This window comes from Pteronotus mesoamericanus, unplaced genomic scaffold (genome assembly GCF_021234165.1).
Source record: "Pteronotus mesoamericanus isolate MK-2021 breed Mesoamerican mustached bat unplaced genomic scaffold, CSHL_Meso_final contig_33, whole genome shotgun sequence".
In the NCBI taxonomy this organism is placed as follows: domain Eukaryota; kingdom Metazoa; phylum Chordata; class Mammalia; order Chiroptera; family Mormoopidae; genus Pteronotus; species Pteronotus mesoamericanus.
The window spans coordinates 14,025,307-14,044,611 of NW_026555135.1; the positions used below are offsets into that span (position 1 = coordinate 14,025,307).

The 19,305-nt window shown below is 38.3% G+C and overlaps 1 protein-coding gene across 2 annotated transcripts in view; it reads right to left on the reverse strand.

Moving 5' to 3' along the window:
• The window catches only part of CTSC (cathepsin C), a 39,068-nt gene extending 25,532 nt beyond the window's left edge, over positions 1–13,536 (reverse strand). Inside the window, exons 1-4 of one of the 2 annotated variants that reach the window (XM_054576407.1) lie at positions 13,137–13,536; positions 11,166–11,311; positions 6,787–6,871; positions 1,949–5,184 (exon numbers count right to left, since the gene is read on the reverse strand). In XM_054576407.1, the coding sequence (XP_054432382.1) occupies positions 5,174–5,184; positions 6,787–6,871; positions 11,166–11,311; positions 13,137–13,308 (414 nt within the window). In that variant the 5' untranslated portion in view covers positions 13,309–13,536 and the 3' untranslated portion in view covers positions 1,949–5,173. Of the gene's footprint in view, positions 1–1,948; positions 5,185–6,786; positions 6,872–11,165; positions 11,312–13,136 lie in introns of those variants that run through there. The other variant, XM_054576406.1, reaches the window with a different exon arrangement.
• Positions 13,537–19,305: the final 5,769 nt, after the last annotated feature.

A 19,305-nucleotide genomic window follows, 5' to 3' on the forward strand; every position in this document is an offset into this window, starting at 1 on the left:
AATACTGACCAATTAAAAAAAAAACAGGTTCATCTATTTTAGAACTTGTTATTTATCGTAACTCTGTCAACTGCTTTTTGACACATAGAGGGGAAATAAATCACTTACCTCTTGTTCCACTGTTTCCCTGATTAAGATACTTAGCAAATATTTGAATACTTTATGTAATTCACTGGCTATGAGACAAATGCAGTTTAGCAAAAAGGACTTCGCCCTTTAGGCCCTTGTTCTGCCACCCATTTGTGTAACCATGAGCAAAGTCACAACTAGGGAGCCTCAAGTTCTTTACCTGATAAAGGGAATGATACCCACTTCACTGGATTCCTGAAAAGGCCAAGGATGCTATTGAAATTTGAAGAGTTTAAAAAATTTAAAACACTAAATGTGAAACAATGTAAACACTACCATCTGTAACCAAGGGGACACAGAGCTGTTTAAGACTATCTGTGCCATTGAGGAACTTAGACTTCAGCCCAAACTATCAACTGAGAAGTTGATACTGGTCCTACCCTGACAACCCGTGATTTGCAAAATTCGATGAAAAGGCGATCGATGGAAATATTGGAAAAATATTATAATTTGTATTTATATTTGCAATATAGAAATAAAATTGAAAACATACCTCCACTATTATTTAATACACAAAGCATCACTGACACCTCCACGCAGTTCCAATGTCAGATGTTCATTTGCCTTGTACAGTGTGCTACCTATGAGGTGGTCAGAACACAGCATATTCCTTTTTATATGTGTCTGTAGGTACATATATTTGTATACTTAGTGATTTCATTAAGCTACCTCTCACAAAATGAACAAGCAGCTTAAAATAATACTTGCAAAGAAATCAAGATTTCGAAATACTAACAATGTAAATAAAAGCAAGCATAGGAAAATGACAAATACACTTACCCTATTCCTAGTATGGTTTCTGTCAGCCACGTTGAAAGGCTTTAGGAACAGATGCTTTGAAAGGGTTCCATCAGTGTAGTATTCACTTTTTCATCTTATTTATAAATGAAACAAATGTTTCATTTCCAATTTGTCTATTAAGTTGTCACCATCCCTCATGCCAAACAGTAATTCTTCCAAACTCTACTGAATCTGTGACACTTTCAAACTTTTAACAAAAAGGGTCAAAACTAATAAAATTATTTATTTCAAAGGTTTTTATTAGAACATTTTGTTTCTAAATGTTCAAAGTATTCAGTAATGAAAATTACTGGTAACAGAGACTCTACCACTGTTTCCAGCAACAAAGTCATGATAATGAAGCATATCTGTACATTGTTTTGAAAGGTTATCATAATGAAATATATTTTGGGAGGACATTCTGTGATGACAAATCAAATATTTATATATTTATATGTTTGATAGAAAACATATTAGTATGGTAGTGCCTGTATATAATTTTTAAATTTACCTATACATACTGTGGAATACAAAATTAAAAATTTGAACATCTAGGTCCATTTCATCGAGGTCATTTATCATTTCAGAAAAATGGAATGATTTAATGATAAACCATAAATGCAGAGATATTACATTCTAGCAATACTTTAAAACAAAGACTGTTTATTCAATTTTTGGCCTTTGGTTTACGAGGGGGGGCAAGAGTAGGCTTATAGTTATGAGGACACAAAACACAGAGTTTATTCTTGTATTATTATTTATTATTGTATTATTTTCCATACGAACCTCTACAAACCTGCTTTTGCCCCACCTGGCATAATTTACATCAATGCAGGTTAGTCACTTTTTTTTTGATTTGCTGTCAGGTCTGGAGGGTGAGTCGAGTCATTAGAGGGCAACAGAAGAGAACAAGGTACATTTTAGTAAATTGGTGTTTTGTCAAAACCACTCAAGAGCAGCACACCTTTCTTTAGAAACAAACTTCCCTATGTTAGATCCAGGTTTTGCTCTAGTTTTCTACTTACTAAATAGACAACCATTTTTTTTTAGAAAGTTGAATTTTAATTAATAAAAAAACTGCCAGGAAACTGCCACAGTGGTTGTAACCAAATACCTTCCAGCATTTCACTGAAGAAATTGGATGCTAGATTTACATGTAAAAATGGAGGGTCATAAATTTATTCATTTCCAACTCTGAAAAGATAGTCAGTTAGATCCAAAATACATGTTCCGGAACTAGTTAAGAAAACAACAATTTACCACTCAGCAAAGCAGCCAAAATCCCTTGGCTCATTCATCACTCACTAATAAACTCTTTATTTTTGAATTTATTTTTAAATTACAGTTGACATACAGTGTTGTATTAGTTTCAGGTCTACAACTTAAGACATTTATATAACTCACAAAGTGATCACCTCAACACGTTTACTAACCATCTGACAACATACACATTTATTACAGCATTACTGACTAATTTCCTAATGTTGTACTTTATATCCCTCGTTCATACTCTTAAAATTGTGAGGTTGGAAAAACGCCTAGCATTCATCCAACCTCCCTTTTAGATCGTGTTGCTACACCATCCCTGGCTAGTTGGTTCTCCAGGATTTGGGGAACCACTGCGGTCGTAAAGCTATTTCCCCGACAGCGACTGCAATGCTTAGTAATTACGTAAGTTCACTCTTTTTCACTGAGTCCCATCTTGGCCTCCACAGTCACACACAAAAATTAAAACGCAAATAAATAAGCGGAGTAAAATTTAAAAGCCTCATCTGTTTTCTACAAAGTCATTCTAAAAATAAGGCTTGAGGGTTCACCATAGGCTTTGAGGACTCAAAGGCAACAATAATTCCAGAAACACATCAGTACGACAAGAGGGCAACACAATGATATTATTCAATTCTCTTTCTTTTACAAACATTTATTGATGCACCATTATTTATCACATTTTGTGCTATGCATAGGGAATAAAATGGTCACTAATACAGAGTTGACCTCTGCTGTCACAGAGTTCAAAGACCAGAGGAGAGGACAAGCAGGCAATTACAACAGAGAACTGCTAAGCAGTGTAATCTCACGAAGCCTTCTAACATATATTTATAGTTCCGTACCCAACAAATTTTCTCTTCTTCATAATCAAAACAAACATTAAAATGCAAAGTTACTTTTAGAGAAACAAACAAAATCACTTTAGTAGAGGTGATTTTAGATTCATATACACACACGCATGCACATTGGTTGCTTTGTCAGTATTTACATCCTGAAAATCAGTTTGAAAACATCAAATTCTCTGAGGAACTAGGAGGCAGGTAACCTGATATATTTCAGAGAACCAAAAATATAAACATAGTACCATTCCTGACTTGTGCTTCTATAGCCCTATAGAATTATTTGTAAGCTGGTATTACTTGTGAAAAATCTTTGAAATGATAAGAGAAGCGGTTAACCTTCCAAGCACCTATTAATTCCTATGTGCATTAGGTGCTTAAGATATACAGGGAAGTTAACAGATTTTCTGTCTGGAGAAAGCGAAGGACATGCCATCAGATCACTCCATTACCGCAGTTAGTTCTAGAGCAGAGGTATGTGCAAAGCACAACAGGGGCCAAAGCGATGGTGTTTCTCCTACTGATGGAGACAGCTGGGGTGGGGGGCGTCCACAGAGGGGGCTTTTAGCGTTCTGAGTGAAGAAGGACTATCGGGTCCACAGGAAGGATGGAAGAAAGTACCCAGGTAGAAGTAGTTGGCTGTACCATTACTTCATCTTTATGAAATATAACCTTCCTGGAATTGCAGACCAGTACCTCTCCGATGGTATAAAAAGCTCTGAATTAACGTAATGATGGCAATCTGCTCTCTAGGGAAAGATTCCTCCCTTTAAGCAGGAATCCAGGAGGGAAGTCCTCCCAGACAATATGACTTAGGTGTAGCCCCACATTTTCAGCTTACCAAGGCTGATATTAATCAGCTCTAAATAACTGAAGAGGAAACTAGTCCATTGTTTAAAAGGAAAAAGCTAGATGATAAGAATCAGTGTGAACAATAATGATATTAAGGAGACCGGGAACTTGGCAAAGGTACTTAGGTTGTATTTAATTTGAAGATTACAAAGTTCTCCTTCCAATTTGGGGGACTACAAAGGGAAGAAGGTAATTTTTTATCTTGAAGGACAGAACCCTGGCTTAGAAAAGAAAGTGAGTAGTCTCATTTGGAAGAGAACCCTAAGCTTCAAGCCAATTCTCCTAAATCTCAACAGGAACCAATGCAGTCCATATTCTATTTCATTAAACTAACATTTGTGATGTTTACAGACTGCGACTCACCATAACATCTGCCCAAATGTGACTCCAAGCACTGGCACTGCTTTGTGAAGCGGCTTTTCTTTCACTCTTTAGCCCCCAGGAAGTGCTTAGGTTTGAAAGACTAGCCCTTATCATTTAACACTTAAAATGTGTGAGCTTAAGTACTATATGAACCTAATTATCCCTATCTGTAAAATGAAGCTAGAAATAGTTATTTTACAGGGTTTTTGTAAGGCCAAGTACCTCAAATTCTTAGTACAAGGATGGCACCTAATAAAAAAAAAAAAGTATTAATCATACCATCTTTCTGGCCAGGGGTACTGCAGGACTACAATCTACAAAGAGATCCCCTTCAGCAGTTTGGTTTATCTGAGAAAGCCTCTTCCATAGGACCATCTCCCCACTGATAACATATCTGCGAGTCTCAAGATGTCCTGAAGCTTTTTTTTCTCCTTAGGAGAGATGCTGGGGTTCCTCAGGTAATTAGAGAAAGAAGAGGCATTCAGGAAGATAACTGCGAATAAAATTTGAACTGTAAACAAAATGAAATACAAAATACCAATCCTAGCTTGTTTGGATAAATCATTTCAGTAGAAGAGTATTCAAAAGAGAGAAAAACTTTATGGTGCAAATTGCTCCTTTTACTCAAAGGCTGAATGGCGAAGCCACCTAAGACTTCCAGATTATTTTTTTCCTTCTCCTGCGTAGTCTCTGGTTGTTCACATTCCAAAATGGCGATGGCTGCTTTCCACGTAAAGGTCGGGAGGGCAGCTGCCTTGGAGGTAGGTCACCAGGACTCCTCTGCATTTTATATGCACATAAAGACTCCAGAAGGGTCTGTAGCTGCTAGAGGCCTCCGCTGGCCGTTAGAGGTAGGTAGGTCCAGTGCTGCATGCTGTTCTGCCTCTTAGGCCCAAGCCCGTGTTGGGCTGTGGTCTTAAAAGACCCCCTCAACAGATGCTCTATTTAATAACTACAAGATAATAAAAACTAGAGTTAATATTGTCTCTTAACAATAATTAATCATATTAAATTCTTTTAAGTGAAAAAGAAAAAAGTACTAGTATTTGAGATGCTGGTATTTTTTTCATGCTATTTAAGACATTCACAAAAAGCCACCATTCTCAAAAGCAGAATGCTGAAGCCTCATGCAGCCAGCAGAGTCAAGAAGCACATGCAGATGCATTTGAAATTAACTGCCACTGTATAAACCTAATACAATCTTGAAATGTATTTAAGAGACAGGCTAATGTAGCAAAATAGACACATTAAATGGTATACCCTACAAATTCTAAATGTAGGCTTAGTGCTGCTTGGATCCATATTTCCAGATACGAGACCATTTATCCCATTTAAGAGCAAATAAAAGGGACTCTTTTCTACTGGTAATTGTCTCCATAATTAGGAGGAAGAGTGAGAGTTTTAAGCCAGAATTGCATAAGTTGCATTCTGCAAATACCTTATTTTTTTGTAAGGAAAAAATGTTGACTATTTTGGAGAAGTTTTCTAGTATATCTTTCTCCTAAGCTATCACCATATAACATGGTAAAGAATCTGAGACATTCTGAAAAGGAAATTATTTAACAAACTCTACTCTTATTCAACTACCAGAGAAGAACTCAGGAGAAACAGCTTTTTAGTTTCAGCTCTAATTTTCATTTTGATCTGTTATTAGTGGCTGCCTGGAATGAACTCTAAAGCTTAACCAGATGAAATGTTATATCTAATGAGTAATCCTACCTGGCAGACATGCCAACCATTGCTGGGCCATGAAACAGTTTGGCAAATGCTGTTATAGGATAGGGCTACAGCCAGTTCCCTTTTTCATATCTCACTTCTAGTACCTAAGAGCTAAGTAAAGGAGGAAGGGAAAGGGGAAAAAATGTTAAAATGCAAAAAGGTTAAGTCTCTATCAACTTTATGGTCTAAACACCCATTTCCCATCAAAATTCTGGACATCTAAGTTTATGGATCCAGTGAGAGCAATGATTTAAACATATATTCTGAAAGTGCGAGAATGTAAAGAGTGGAAAATATCCCCTTCTCCCAGTCAGTATTTTGTATTCTGAGAAGGAGCCACTTTTAAAGAGACAGTTGGTAACTCACAGGAATGAATGACAGATATGTCAATTTCTCTGGAAGAGCCACCTTCTCTACTGGAAGACAGACTTAAAATGCCACGGCTTCACATGGTTCTGTCATGAGCCTTTTTTGGGGAAAAAAATGAACAATCCAAGGCAGCCTAGCTACTTCAAGGATTTGAACTGAACTTTCTTAACTGTGTCTTTTCCCTTTTGGGTTCATGTCTATGTTATAAGCATCATACCTGGGAGAACTAATCTGATATGTGCAAACAGAACATGCAAAAGTGAAAAACCACTCAGACAAAATGTGCAGGTATGTAAAAGGTAGCAAATAAGCAGGCCCAAGCAAGAAATCTACAAGAAAACCATAATTTCTCCAGTCTCATCTCCATCTCCCTGATGAATACATTAAACATTAATTTGCTTAAGCCACCAGGAGGAGGGAAGCTTGTTTTTAAGGAGAAAGTTCGAAATATTTCAATGGAGCTCACCCAGTTTGTTCCTCTGATATGGTAAATCATATATTCCCACAGTTCCCAGCTGCATGAACAACTGACTGATAAAATCAGTGACATCCTATGGAGAGTTTATAATGGGAAACTAAGTCATTATGTTGAGATTAAACATCATCATGAAAGAAAACAAAAATATGCAGTTAGGCAAGCATTAAGTGTTAAACTTCTGATCCCTTCCCTCAACTGAAATACTCTTAAAAGGAAACCTCAAGGTGTTTTTTTAAAGATATCCTAATCTTGGTATATTGAATCTACATTGAAATAAGTAAGCCTATCCTAATAATAAGTATTCTAAAAGCTGAAATGCTATATCTTAAAAATGAACCCAGAACACACAGTGGAAAAAATGGTGCAAGATCCCCAAATCCTTTAAGTAGAAACACATGATTGACATTTCTGGCTGTTGTGACAAGCTTAAAAATTTACAGGTCACTGGAACACAAAGTAGGCAAATAAATCCTTTGGTATGAATTTCACCAACCATTTCCCAAACATTCCAAAACTGCCAAATTTTCCTGTTCTGGGTAGCAACCCGTTTAAGAAACACTATGGTAGCTTTTTGCTGTTGTTTGTTCGTTTTGCTTACAGTTTTGTGAAGACTGGTGAGTCCCAAACAAAAACTCAATTAGAAATCAATGAAGTTTCCTTGACTATCACTAAATAAAATTTTCAGCCACAATGAATTTAATTTCCTTTCTATACATCTTCAGCCCTTGAATAGCTTAATTTTCAAAATAAAATATGAGCTCCTTTTCTGCTACTTCCTGTTAGAGCCTCAGAAAAAGTGAAATGAGAAACAGTAAAAGGTTAGAGAGCCTATTCAACATGAGAGTGTTCTTTGGTGCATAGTTTGATTCCTACGACTTCCACTGGGCAATTTGGTAGGGAGGATTGCATAGCGAGGAGCTTTATATAAGCTCATCATAAAAATGAACAAAGTCCATAAAATCAAAAAGAAAAAAATGATCACTTAGCACCCATCACATAAAGCCAACCACAATTAAATGTTCTTTACGATGTTTTATTTTGTTACCTTCTTTATAAGAAGTTGGCTCTCCTTAATGTGGAGGTACTTTTGAGGGGTATAAATTTATTGGAGTGTGCCAACTATAACCAAATGGTAAATGCTATTAAAATCTGACAGTCTTAGAAAATGGCCTGCAGACAGAATTGTATTTTATTTTGGGCAGCATATTGTTTGAAAAGAAAGTTGAGATGAAGATCTCTAAGGAAGCTTCTATTTTTATTTTGCCATAGGTCTAATTACTCTTTATTGTTTTACATAAGGCTGTTTCAAGTGTTTAGGTACCTGACTGGGTGGGCTCTAAATGTATTTGAATTTGTAACCGCCCCCCCCCCCCCATAAAGTGTTCGGGTAACTGAATGTATACAGGAAGTTTAGAAGGAAAAAATATCTTTTAAAGATATTTACTTAGTGCTTTCTATGTAGTGCCAACTCAAACTATGCACAAACTTTCAGTGTCAAGATTTGCATCCTGCCAAGATTTTAGCTAGCTTGAAGTCACATGCAAAAAAAAAAAAAAAAAAAAAAAAAAAAAAAAAGATTATGAAGCTGATAAAATCAAGGTAAAAACAGTGCAGGAACCTCAAGTGATAAAAAATGGTCATCTTCCAAGTGAGTCCTAAAGAAGGAGAACTTAATAAAATCAGCTTCTAGCAATAGGAGTGGTACTGCAGTCGCTTCAAAGTGGGAGCGCAGGGAGAAGGATACAGACCCTGTCTGCTCCGAGAGCAGCAGGACGCTCTGGGGGCGGCAGAAGGTGGAGCAGGAGCCTAACAGAACACCCTGCATGTATCACACGATGAGTATTCTCTACCAGGAACACTAAGAAATGATCTGATGAGAGCACATCTGAAGAGGGCAAGAGGAAACAAGTGGGAGGGTCTAGTATGAATCAATGCCGAGATCTGGAAATGCAACTGATTTGTAAAATAACAATGTAGAGAACAATGAGAGCAGGTATACTTGGCAAAAGTTTGCCATCTTTCCTGCGATGGCCATAGTTGAATGGACGGACTATGCTGTAGTTTACATAAGACACTTAAACTTTAACAAAATACTGGTTAAGTTTTGATCATTCTCATTTTAAAAAACAAATTAACCTTTATTTAAAAGATAACTACTAAGCCTGTAGAAAGTCTCATGTGCTTTACTCATTAAAGGAGTTTGTGCTTTTCTTGAGCTGCATACCCAGCATGGTTTCCCCTGCTCCGCAGTAGGAAATACCCTGATGGTCCTGGTGAAACCCCGCGAGCCTTTTGTGCTCTTAACAAGTTTCAAGTGTCACCAAAAGTGCTTGACTTTCTGATTATCTAAAATCAACTCTGCTTTATCATTTTTCTTAAAAATTTAAAAATGCTGCTCCCCATAACTTTCCATTCGTTTTTCAGTAAGGACGTGGATTCTATCACTCTGCAAAATGTTTATCTGCAACTGCTTGATGATGTTAAGAGAAATTTTGAAACCAAGTATTTCACGTGTATCTACCTACTCTGCTTACTGATATTATGATCTCTCTCACAAGCCGTAACTACTGACCAGTCAGTGTGGCTGAGTTTTCAGCAGGAAAAAAAAAACATTGCCCCGATAATGGTTCTGGTTGAATGCGCACTTAAGGCAGAGGGCAGGGAGAAGCAAGAAAAGGTGAAGAAGAAGAGGGGAAGGAGGGGGAGGACAATGCACTGTAACAACTGTCTTGACTGTCTCTTTCCTTGTGCCATCAGTGCCAGAGGAATTCTCAACCTGAAGGCATAAAATATTTACGGGCTGTGACAGAGTATCTTTAAGAAGTCTGCAAAGCCCTAAGCTCAGGAATATGCACACCAAGAGTTATAATCATGTTGAATTACATGTACTTCATATGTAGTACAGTTTTCAAAGTTCATATAAGTACTGTTATAATTTTAAAAATACCTGGTATCCAGGAATAATCTTAAAAATATTTAACTGGTAAAGCATGGGCTTCGGTGAATAAAATGGACTTTTGGCCCTCAGCCAACATGTATAGATGGTTCCTGCCAGCTGAATAGCAGACCAGCCAAGCCAGGGTGAGTGAAGGCATTCTTTCCTTTCTGTTTTCTTTTTTCCCTATTAAAGAGAGTCCATATATATATATATATATACATACATATAGTGTTATTATTTGAAAAAATAAAGTTGGCTCAGATCTAACATCGTATGCTAGTGGTTAAATCCCAAACCATGAGAGAAATCACAATGAATTTAGAAGTCTTTTCTTGGTGCTTTGTCTTTTATCATTGTTAACAGTCATTCCCCCACTTTCCCATAAATCCTAGGATCGGTCAACTCTTACCAGATGTTCCAAAAGCTGTAAACCTTATCCCATGAAAAAGTCTGCCTTTATTTATACTCAATTATAAATGAGAAACAGCTTGTCTCAAGCTTGTGGTTTCAATTTACTTAAATCATTTCAAACTCTGCCAGCAGGAAAAATTCCAACTTCAGAATACCGGAGAAGGACTACAGTCTGTGCTAAACTTTTACCCTGAGTGTGTCTGTAACTGGAAACGTGTTACCATGTAAGAACGGACATGAGTTCTTCCCTAGGGGGAGAAGAAGGCAAGCTGACCTGGACGGACAACCTTTTACTTCAATTAGTCCAAGGAGTAACTCAGATGTTCTCTATCTCTCTGTCTTAGTTTAGTCAAATAAGTTTTCACGTTAATATATTTAGTACACAGCATGTTACTTCAATGAGTCAATTAGGTCAATTTCTCACAACCAACAAGTAATGATAAGAAAGATAGCATAATAACTCAGAATTGTTTATGATATCCATATCTTTCCTGCAGGTTCCGTGCAAAGCCAAGTCATTAAGGCTACATTTAGATGTAAAGGTGTAGTAATAAAGAAAAATTTAATCATAGCTTTGATCAGCCTGGCTCAGTTGGTTGAGCATTGTCCCGCAAAGCAAAGGGTCACCAGTTCGATTCCTGGTCAGAGCACATGCCTGCATTGCTGGTCTCTGGTTGGGGTGCAGTTGGGGCACGTGGGAAAAGCAACTGATCGATCCATGTTTTTTCTCACATTGATGCTTTTCTCCCTCTCTCTCCCTTCTTTTACTCCCTAAAAGTAACTAAAATCTTTTAAAAAAGAATTTAATCATACTTACCACATTGGAAATTTAAATATAGATCAGGTTTTTTAACCTACTGAAATTGTAATTTTAAATAAATCATCTAATTTCTCTTGGGAAAAGTGGTGTCAATTCTGGTTATCTTCTTAATCTTAAAATTCTGAGGGTCTACTGGTTAGAAGAGACTTGAGATATTAAATAATTAAAGACATGAATGCATATTCCAACAAAACTAACCTTAAAAAAGGCAAACCACTTGTAGTCATTCAACACAATCTCAAAGCCTTGATTGTAAATGATGGTAAAATGGCCAGAATTGCCCCATTCATCATATGCTGTATCCAACTTCTTAAGGTGCACCACTACTTTTTTTTCTGGTGGCCCTAGAAACAAAAGAAAATGCACAACAATGGAAAATTATTTGTATATCAATGGGAGGAAAAATCTCTTGTATAATTTCCATAATTTTTAAGCTGCTTTCCTTTCATGCCACCAAATTTGAGCCAGTATGGCTTGCAAAGATAGCAGATTTTCCATCTTGTTGCATCCCTCTGTAGAGTTCCAGAGGGGCCGCAGTCAAACCTGTGAAGTGAGGGCTCAAAAGATAGAAATATGCCAACAGCCAGAGAGACCCCCAAAAGTACAGCCCCTACTTTTCCAGAGCATCCAAAGACTGAAGAAATTCTTCCATTGAAGAAAAGGAAAAATGGGGGATGTTGAAAATGACAGGCAGAAATGAAGAGAAGGCAGAATGGTAGTCAGAAAGTGGAACTATAAAAATATATAAAAGACTTTCTATCAGAGCAAAAGAAAGACAAAGGAAATGATCTCTTCAAAGAAGAAATGGAGCATCTTTATAGGGCTCTACAGTTCATAACTTCTGAATCTGAATCTTTCCAGTCTTCAGCAAACTCCAGTCGGTATCCTGTAAAGCTAATTCATGCTGATAGGAACTAAACTTTTAAACTTCAGAAGATGGGGTCTCAGACATGTGGGTATCTTTAATTATTATATTAAGGTCAAAAGTATAGTTTATAGACATGGGCTGACCAAACAAGGGTTCTGCTGTATGTATCTGGAGGTTTCCACACTTGAGGCAGATTTTCCAGTTTAGATTAATATTAGCTCTGAAATAGGATGTGCCCAGACTGTGAAAATCCTGATCTTCCTTCTACTTCAGAGCTCCAGCTTCAACTTTTAAAAGGGAAGAAGGTTAAAATGCCCAGGATTATGCAATGCCATAGTCATTTGGAGTTAGACAGCTGACTCGATCTGTTTTAGTAAAAAGTCACCTGGCACCTTGGTTCTGCGTCAAGGAGAGCGCAGCTGAGAGCGAGCTTCACTCAGTCTGTCCAAGCTACAGACTGGCAAGGGTTTGGGCAGAACAAAGGTGCCTCTTCTGACCAAGACTGTTTACTCTGCTCCCTTCACTCATTTCTTTGCCCTTGGTGTAACCATGTTATCTCAGGGTGTATGGAATATCCCAGTGCGTTCAAACACTCAGTATTTATTGAGTGGCATTGAGCTTGGTTCTAAGGATCACCAAACATAGTTACTTGCTAAAGAGTTATTAAAAGGAAAAAAAAAACACAAAATGTTATATACATCCCTGCAATACATAAAGCAGTGCAGAAGGGCACCAGAAGTTTTCTCACACCAGCAGCATCAACACACATCTAAATCAAAATCGCTGGGCATAAGGGCTCTTTCCCACAAACTAACCAAAAACAAAAAACAAAAAAAAACAAAACAAGACAACAAAAACCCCCCACAAAAACCCAAAAAAACAACAAACATAAACTTCTGCTATATCCTCGAGTATTTGAGCTCACTTTTCACTGGCAAACAAACAAAATCAAAACTACAGATTGGACCAGAGTTTATAAGAATGTAAATTCTGAAGGCGCTTCCAAACCAAACTCGAAACACAGAAAACAAAAATTAAAGGGGTAGGGAAAGAAAGTCTTTAAAAAGTACTGAGGCTCCGAGAATAACCAAGAAAAGGTGAAGTTAAAAGTTCTCAGCAGCTCAACTTGCACTTGACCGTGGCACAGGAGAGGGCATCCCAAGGGACCCCAAATCCAGCCAAGATGCCCCGGCTTCATGGAGGAGCGCTCGACCTCGTGGAGGTGTGCTCGGTTTGCGCGCTGCGGGGAAAGGGGCTCCGAGCGAGGGAAGGGGGACAGTCTGGGCATGGCCGCTGCTTACCCATCACCGAGCAGTTGACGTCCCGCTGGGAACCTCCGGAGCCCACCTGGAAGACCCAGGTGCCCAGCAGGTCAGGGTAGGTGCAGTTGGCAGGTGTGTCGCAGTGCGCAGTGCCAATGCCACAGAGGAGCAGCAGGAGAGCTGCGAGCTGCGAGCGAAGCCAGGGACCCATGCTGGCAGTGTTGGAGGCGAGGTGAAGAGCTGAAGCAGCAGGGAAGCCTCACGGAGTCAGGCGACCGAGAGCCGTGCGCCGTAAAATAACCGGAGGCCGGAAACCCGCTGCTGGGCGGGGGCGGGGTCTCGGTCTTCTCGCCGGGGTGGTGGGAGAGGGGAGGTTGGGGCACCTGGGCTCGGGGTTCGGGAGCGAGCCCTGCCCTCGCCGCTCGCACCCTGAGCCCCGGGACAGACCAGGGACAAGGTTTATTGCCAAGGGACTACTCAAAATAGTATTTAAGAGTCACATTGGTCCGCACACTACACAGACTTCCTCCTTGTGGGGCTGGGGGGGGGGGGGAGGAGAGCGAGAGAGCGAGAGAGCGAGAGCGAGAGAGAGAATATGAAAACGGTAATACACGTATGCCAGTGGGGAGGAGGGAAGGCAGGTTGAGAGGCAGGAAGGGATAGTGAAGCAGAAAGAGACAGATAGATACTGAGAGAGAGAAAATGAGGTGGCAGGGACAAAGGTCCAACAGAGACAGAGCGAAGGAAGGTGGGGGAGGGTGGAAGGGGTAACAGGTGAGAAAAAGTCCCAGAGAGGGAAAGATCTTAAAGTGCAGTTTTGTTTTTTTTCTTCATTTTTTTCTTATTAACTCACGTTTTTGTGTTTTCTTTTCTCAGAAAGTTTTACTTTCTCTCCCCAGCCAGTTCAGCAGTTTGAGAATTGCTCTTCCTTCCTTTTTTCCAAAACTTTCACCACCGTCTTTTGGCTAGGTTTTGCTTGGTTTCCTGTCAATGTTGTTCACCTATTATCCACAAGAGACTTCAGTGTAATGCAAACTTGCAGATTTTGTGTATTAGTTTTTGTTTTCCCTGCCAAGTTTATAGGACTTAATGTGTCACACACACACACACACACACACACAGAGGTTCTTAGAGATTATTTTGCTGAACCCCTTCTCCTTTTACCCCTGAAAAGCATAAAGACCAGAGAGAGGAAATAACTTGCTCAAGGTGAGGAAGGAAGGCTGGTCTTATTGATAAGAGTATAAGGGGTAGAATAGAAAATAAGACTTTTTTCTTTCTCTTTTCTTCCTCCTACATTATAGCCTTAGATGATTACTAATAGAATGTGTAACCAATTAATCAAATGTATTCGTTTAACCTTATGTCCCAGCTGAGATTTTTGTCACAGTTAAGAGTTGACCAGGAAAGAACAAAGGAATTTTTAACCCAGCCCTGAACCTGCATGCCAGGTACCAGGTATGCGGAGACTGGTCGACTGCACCCCAGAAACACGTGGATGATACATACCTGACCCCTGCTTGACTGGCTTTGAGATCCTTAGGAGGACGCTGACCATTCTGTTCCAGAAATCATAATGAAAATATTCATCAAGATCAAAGCCCTCTTTCCATGATCCCCCTGTATAAACTTGCCCCCAACGAGTTTGGGGGAAGGTGGATGTTAGGGTTTTTATCCACCATCTTCTCTGATCTCTGGCACCTGATATTGAATGCACACTTAGAATCCAATCCCCATCTCTGCTTTATGGCTGGGTGGTGACAGGCAGCACAAGCCTCAGACATGGTTGGCCTCCACTTCATTATGAGGAGCATCCCAATATGCCAGTCTGATCTCTACTAATTATTAGGTAGCATTCTGTAGGGGTTCAGAAAGATCCACCCCAATGTGTACCTCAGTGATAGGCAGACGGTTTTGAGCTACAGGCAACTTTGGCTATGGGCTCAAGAGAAACTCCTGTCCCTCCATTAACTGCCTAAAAATCTTGAATTAGTGGATTTGCCCATAAAAGGAGATCAGACATAACGTTTTTAGCCCTATCTAGAGGTCAGGGCAAACTTCTGATTACTAAACATTTGCTATTTTTATCATCTTGCAATGACCCTGTGAAGCCCTAGCTCAAAATGTCATATATGCCTATTTTACCTTTCTGTCTTTAATCCTCTCATACATGTGGGATCTTTGACCCTTTCATGTTGCAGGATTCCCATACATATATATGTAGTTAAATTATTTTCTTTTGTTAATCTGTCCAATGTCTATTTGATTGTTAGACTGAAGCTGAAAGAACCTTGAGGGTAGAATAACATGTCTTCCTCCCCCACACGATTTCCAGCTGCCTCATTGTTCAGTTTAAGTATCACCTTTTTTCTATGAGAGCTCTTCTGACACTATTGGTTGTTGTTTGGAGTGGGGGTGGGAGGGTGCGCCCTGCACAGGGCGGGGCAGAGCAGGGGGTGGACCCTTTCTTGCACAGAGCCTATTAGGTGTCAGGCCCTGGGCTGGCTTTAGGGACAAGAGGTGCACAAGAAAGAGTTTCCTTTGTCCCTGCTTTCTAGGGCACATGCATTTTGCCCTGGTCACACTGGTTAAAGTAAGTGTTTGTATGGTTGTCCATCCACCTTTTCCACCAGATAAGCATACAAAGTGAGCGAGTACACATTATCCACCTTTACTTCCCTTGATTCTGGCTTGAAAACACTGAGGAAGTAGCATGGATGTTAAATGCACTTAATAACATTATCTTGGTCTCTAGGCTTGAAAACCAAATTCAATTTGGCAACAGGAGTTGCCCTTGAAAACTGAGAAGTGAAAGCGCTCTCTAATGTAGTCACAAATTGCAAAGGCAAGGGGGAGGAGACACAACGCCCCATGTCTAGGTTATATTGCCCTTACTGAGGGTTAAAAGTTGGCATACTATAATTGAGCTAAGACACAGTTTAGACATACAGTGGCAGAGCACCACTGCCTTCCTAAGTGTCTAAGAAAGTATGTCATCGGTTGTTAAAACATTAAAACTTTTACTACATCATCAATATTGAAACTGAACAGTAAGTTGGAAATTTATTGGTGTAATCAAAGTAGCACACAGCTTCCAAGAAAGTTTAAAACAATCTTTATTCAATGAATGGTACGTAGAAAGTGATATTGAAGACCCCTTATTCTAACAGATTCATTTAATATCAGGAAAGGGAGACCGAGAGAGAACAACTTGGTGAATGTCACACTGCCAGTTACTGAGATTCAAGAATAAACGTCAGATACCTTGATTTTCAGTTGAGTTTATTTCCAATTATTTATCAATTAATTTCTAAGATAGTGCCTCCCAAATAAAAGACTACCCCTCTCTCTATTAAGGGTAGAGGGAGATTAAATAGTGATTCTCAAAGTGCTCGGATCCAAAGTTTTATTTTTATAATGAATATTTTACAGAGACTGCAATATTGAGATTTATTGATGTAAATACATATATATATTTATACTGTCTGGATACATATATATGCTCATTCAGATGTCCAAAATATATTTCTCAGGTATATCCACAGTTCCTGTCTCATAGTTCCCCAAACCCATGAAATTTCTTGAACAATAACAGCAATGAAAGCCTCTTTTGTTATAATATTTGATCCTCTTCTCAGTTCCTAAAAATGCTTCAGAGCCCTAAAGGTGAACTGGGTGCCGTGTTATTCATCATAAACCCTTCCACCACAACTGGGTTTATGTTAGTGAAAGTGACATTTACAAAGCACCTAAGGATGAGGGCTGGCTGCCAGGGGAACCAACCCTGAATAGAGGGTAAGGAACTTTTATCCCACTCCCTGATTCCGAGGGAGGAGAGAGGAGCTACAGGTCTCTGTAGCGCCTAGGGTCTATTTTTGCCTGTGGTGTGATACAGATGTTCAGTTCTCTATTGGCTTAGGCCAGGGTACTGGCACCATTTATTAAATAAACCTGTTTTCCCTGTAAATTTGAATACCAAATCTGAATATATTTAATTCCCATAAATATTGAAATATTTTGTTTTACTGATTGACTTTGAAGCATGTATGCTCCCTGTTCTTCTTTTTCACATTTTTCTCAGCTCCTCTAAGGCATTTTTTTCCACCTTCATTTGAATTTTTAAAATCACCCCCATTTGCTTTAAAATTCTTTATCACTTACGAAATTGTATGCTTTTGCTACCTCCAGCCCAATTTTTTTTTTTTAACTTAATGGAGCATTCACTAGGTTTAAATTTTGGGTATCATTTTCAAAGGATCAACTTTGGGTATAGTCATCTACCCTAATATTTTTTAAGTTGATTTCATCCTTTTAAAAATATTTTTTTCTTCCTGCTTTGTTTGCTTCCTTTTGTGTTTCTTTTTTTAAATTTATTAACACAAATACTTAGTGCTTCATTTTCAGTCTTTTCCTTTAATAATAAAGGATCATTAGGATCACAGTTTTCTTCTGAGACAAGCTTTAATTGTATCCCACAAGTTATAATATGAAGTACAGTTTTTTCTTTGTAATTTTAAAGTTCATTATTTAGGTTTGATTTTTTCAGTTGACTTCATAAGTTACTTAGGAGTCTATTTCTGATTTTAAGTAGTTTTTATTTAACTTATTATGTTATTTTATTAGATTATATTATAAGAATATGGGCTGTAAAACATCAGCATTTAAAATTTTATTAGTAATTGTGGCAAAATTTATGGCTTAGTTTAATTAAATATACATAAAATTACATTTTCTCTACTCAAGAACTTTTATATACTTATGTGATTGAATTAAGTCTTTCTATGCTTTTTTTTTTTGTCTATCACATCTTTTGGTTCTGAGTGATTAACATATCTCAATGTAACTTCGGTCTAATAAACCTCAGTTATTTAATCATTTGTTCTTAGTATTTTAATCACTGTGTTACTTAGTGTATTTCTGTGTAATCATATTGTATCTCCTTTGAAACATGTTTTCTGCTTATTCATATATGTCCTCCCGCAATACCCCTTTTCTCTGGAAATTCTGTCCAAGTCTGTAGCCACATGCAGATATTTTGAATAAATGTTGATCCATAGATAATAAAGGAAGTATCATGCTTCTTTAACCACAAAACTGTATTTATTCAATAAATATTTATTCAACGCAATACTAGTGTGGCAGCCACTAAGGAAGTGGAAATGATAGTAGAGTAGGTGTTTTGGGAAGAAAGTAAAAACACAGAGAGACATGTATTTAAAGTACCTATCGGATATTAGAGTGAAGATGTTTAGTAATAAGCCAGAAATATTCGTGTAAGATTCATGGGAGGGTTCATTCAGTCACTCAACAGATCTGGCAGGTATAGGCAGGCAATGAGAATAGCTGCAAAGTCTTCATACTGCCTGAATACTGTCTAGATACAATTTTTTTTAGTCATCCAAATAAATGAGAGTGGACATTAGAGGAGTAGAGAAGATCACCCAAAATAAGTTCACAGAATTGAGGGGGAATGTAGGTAAAGAGGCTGAGGACAGCTTATAATCAGCACAATTTAATGGATAAGAAAAAGTGTTTATAAAGACAAATTAAGAGAATTCAGAATGAGAACCAGGAAAAATAATATGACAAAAGCCAGAAAGAAGGACTTTTGAGTCTAAAATTTGTATGTTTTAATTGATTGATTTTAGAGAAAGGAAGGAAGAGGGAGAGAGGAATGATGATTTGTTGTTCCAGTTATTTATGCATTTATTGTTTGTTTCTTATATATGCCCTGACCAGGGAGCGAACCTGCAACTTTAGCATATTGGGATAACACTCTAACTGCTACCCAGCCAGGGCAAATCTAAAATTTAATGACTGAGTTTTTGCTTCAACTCTTCCTAAGGCCAACTTTTCCTTCCTCGTCCAGGACCATATGCCAAATTAGTGTCCTATTTCTTAGGATCAGGGCAAAGACTCCCAGCTCTTTTGGAAACTGGTCAGAAACATGGAGTAGACAGTTTCAAAATCCTCTAGAGAACTTAGGGTTTCCTGAACTGCAGCATGACTACACTTAATGGATATTATTATAAGCATTGGTTCATATCATGTGGTTCTATGATACAGATTGAATAGCATCTTGAACCAATTTAGTGCCATTACACCTTAATACCACAGTGTGGCACATAGTGAGACTTGCTTTAAAAAATAAATTTCTCATATTAACTTACTTATCACTGGCCTCTCCTTATAAACGGATATAAATACA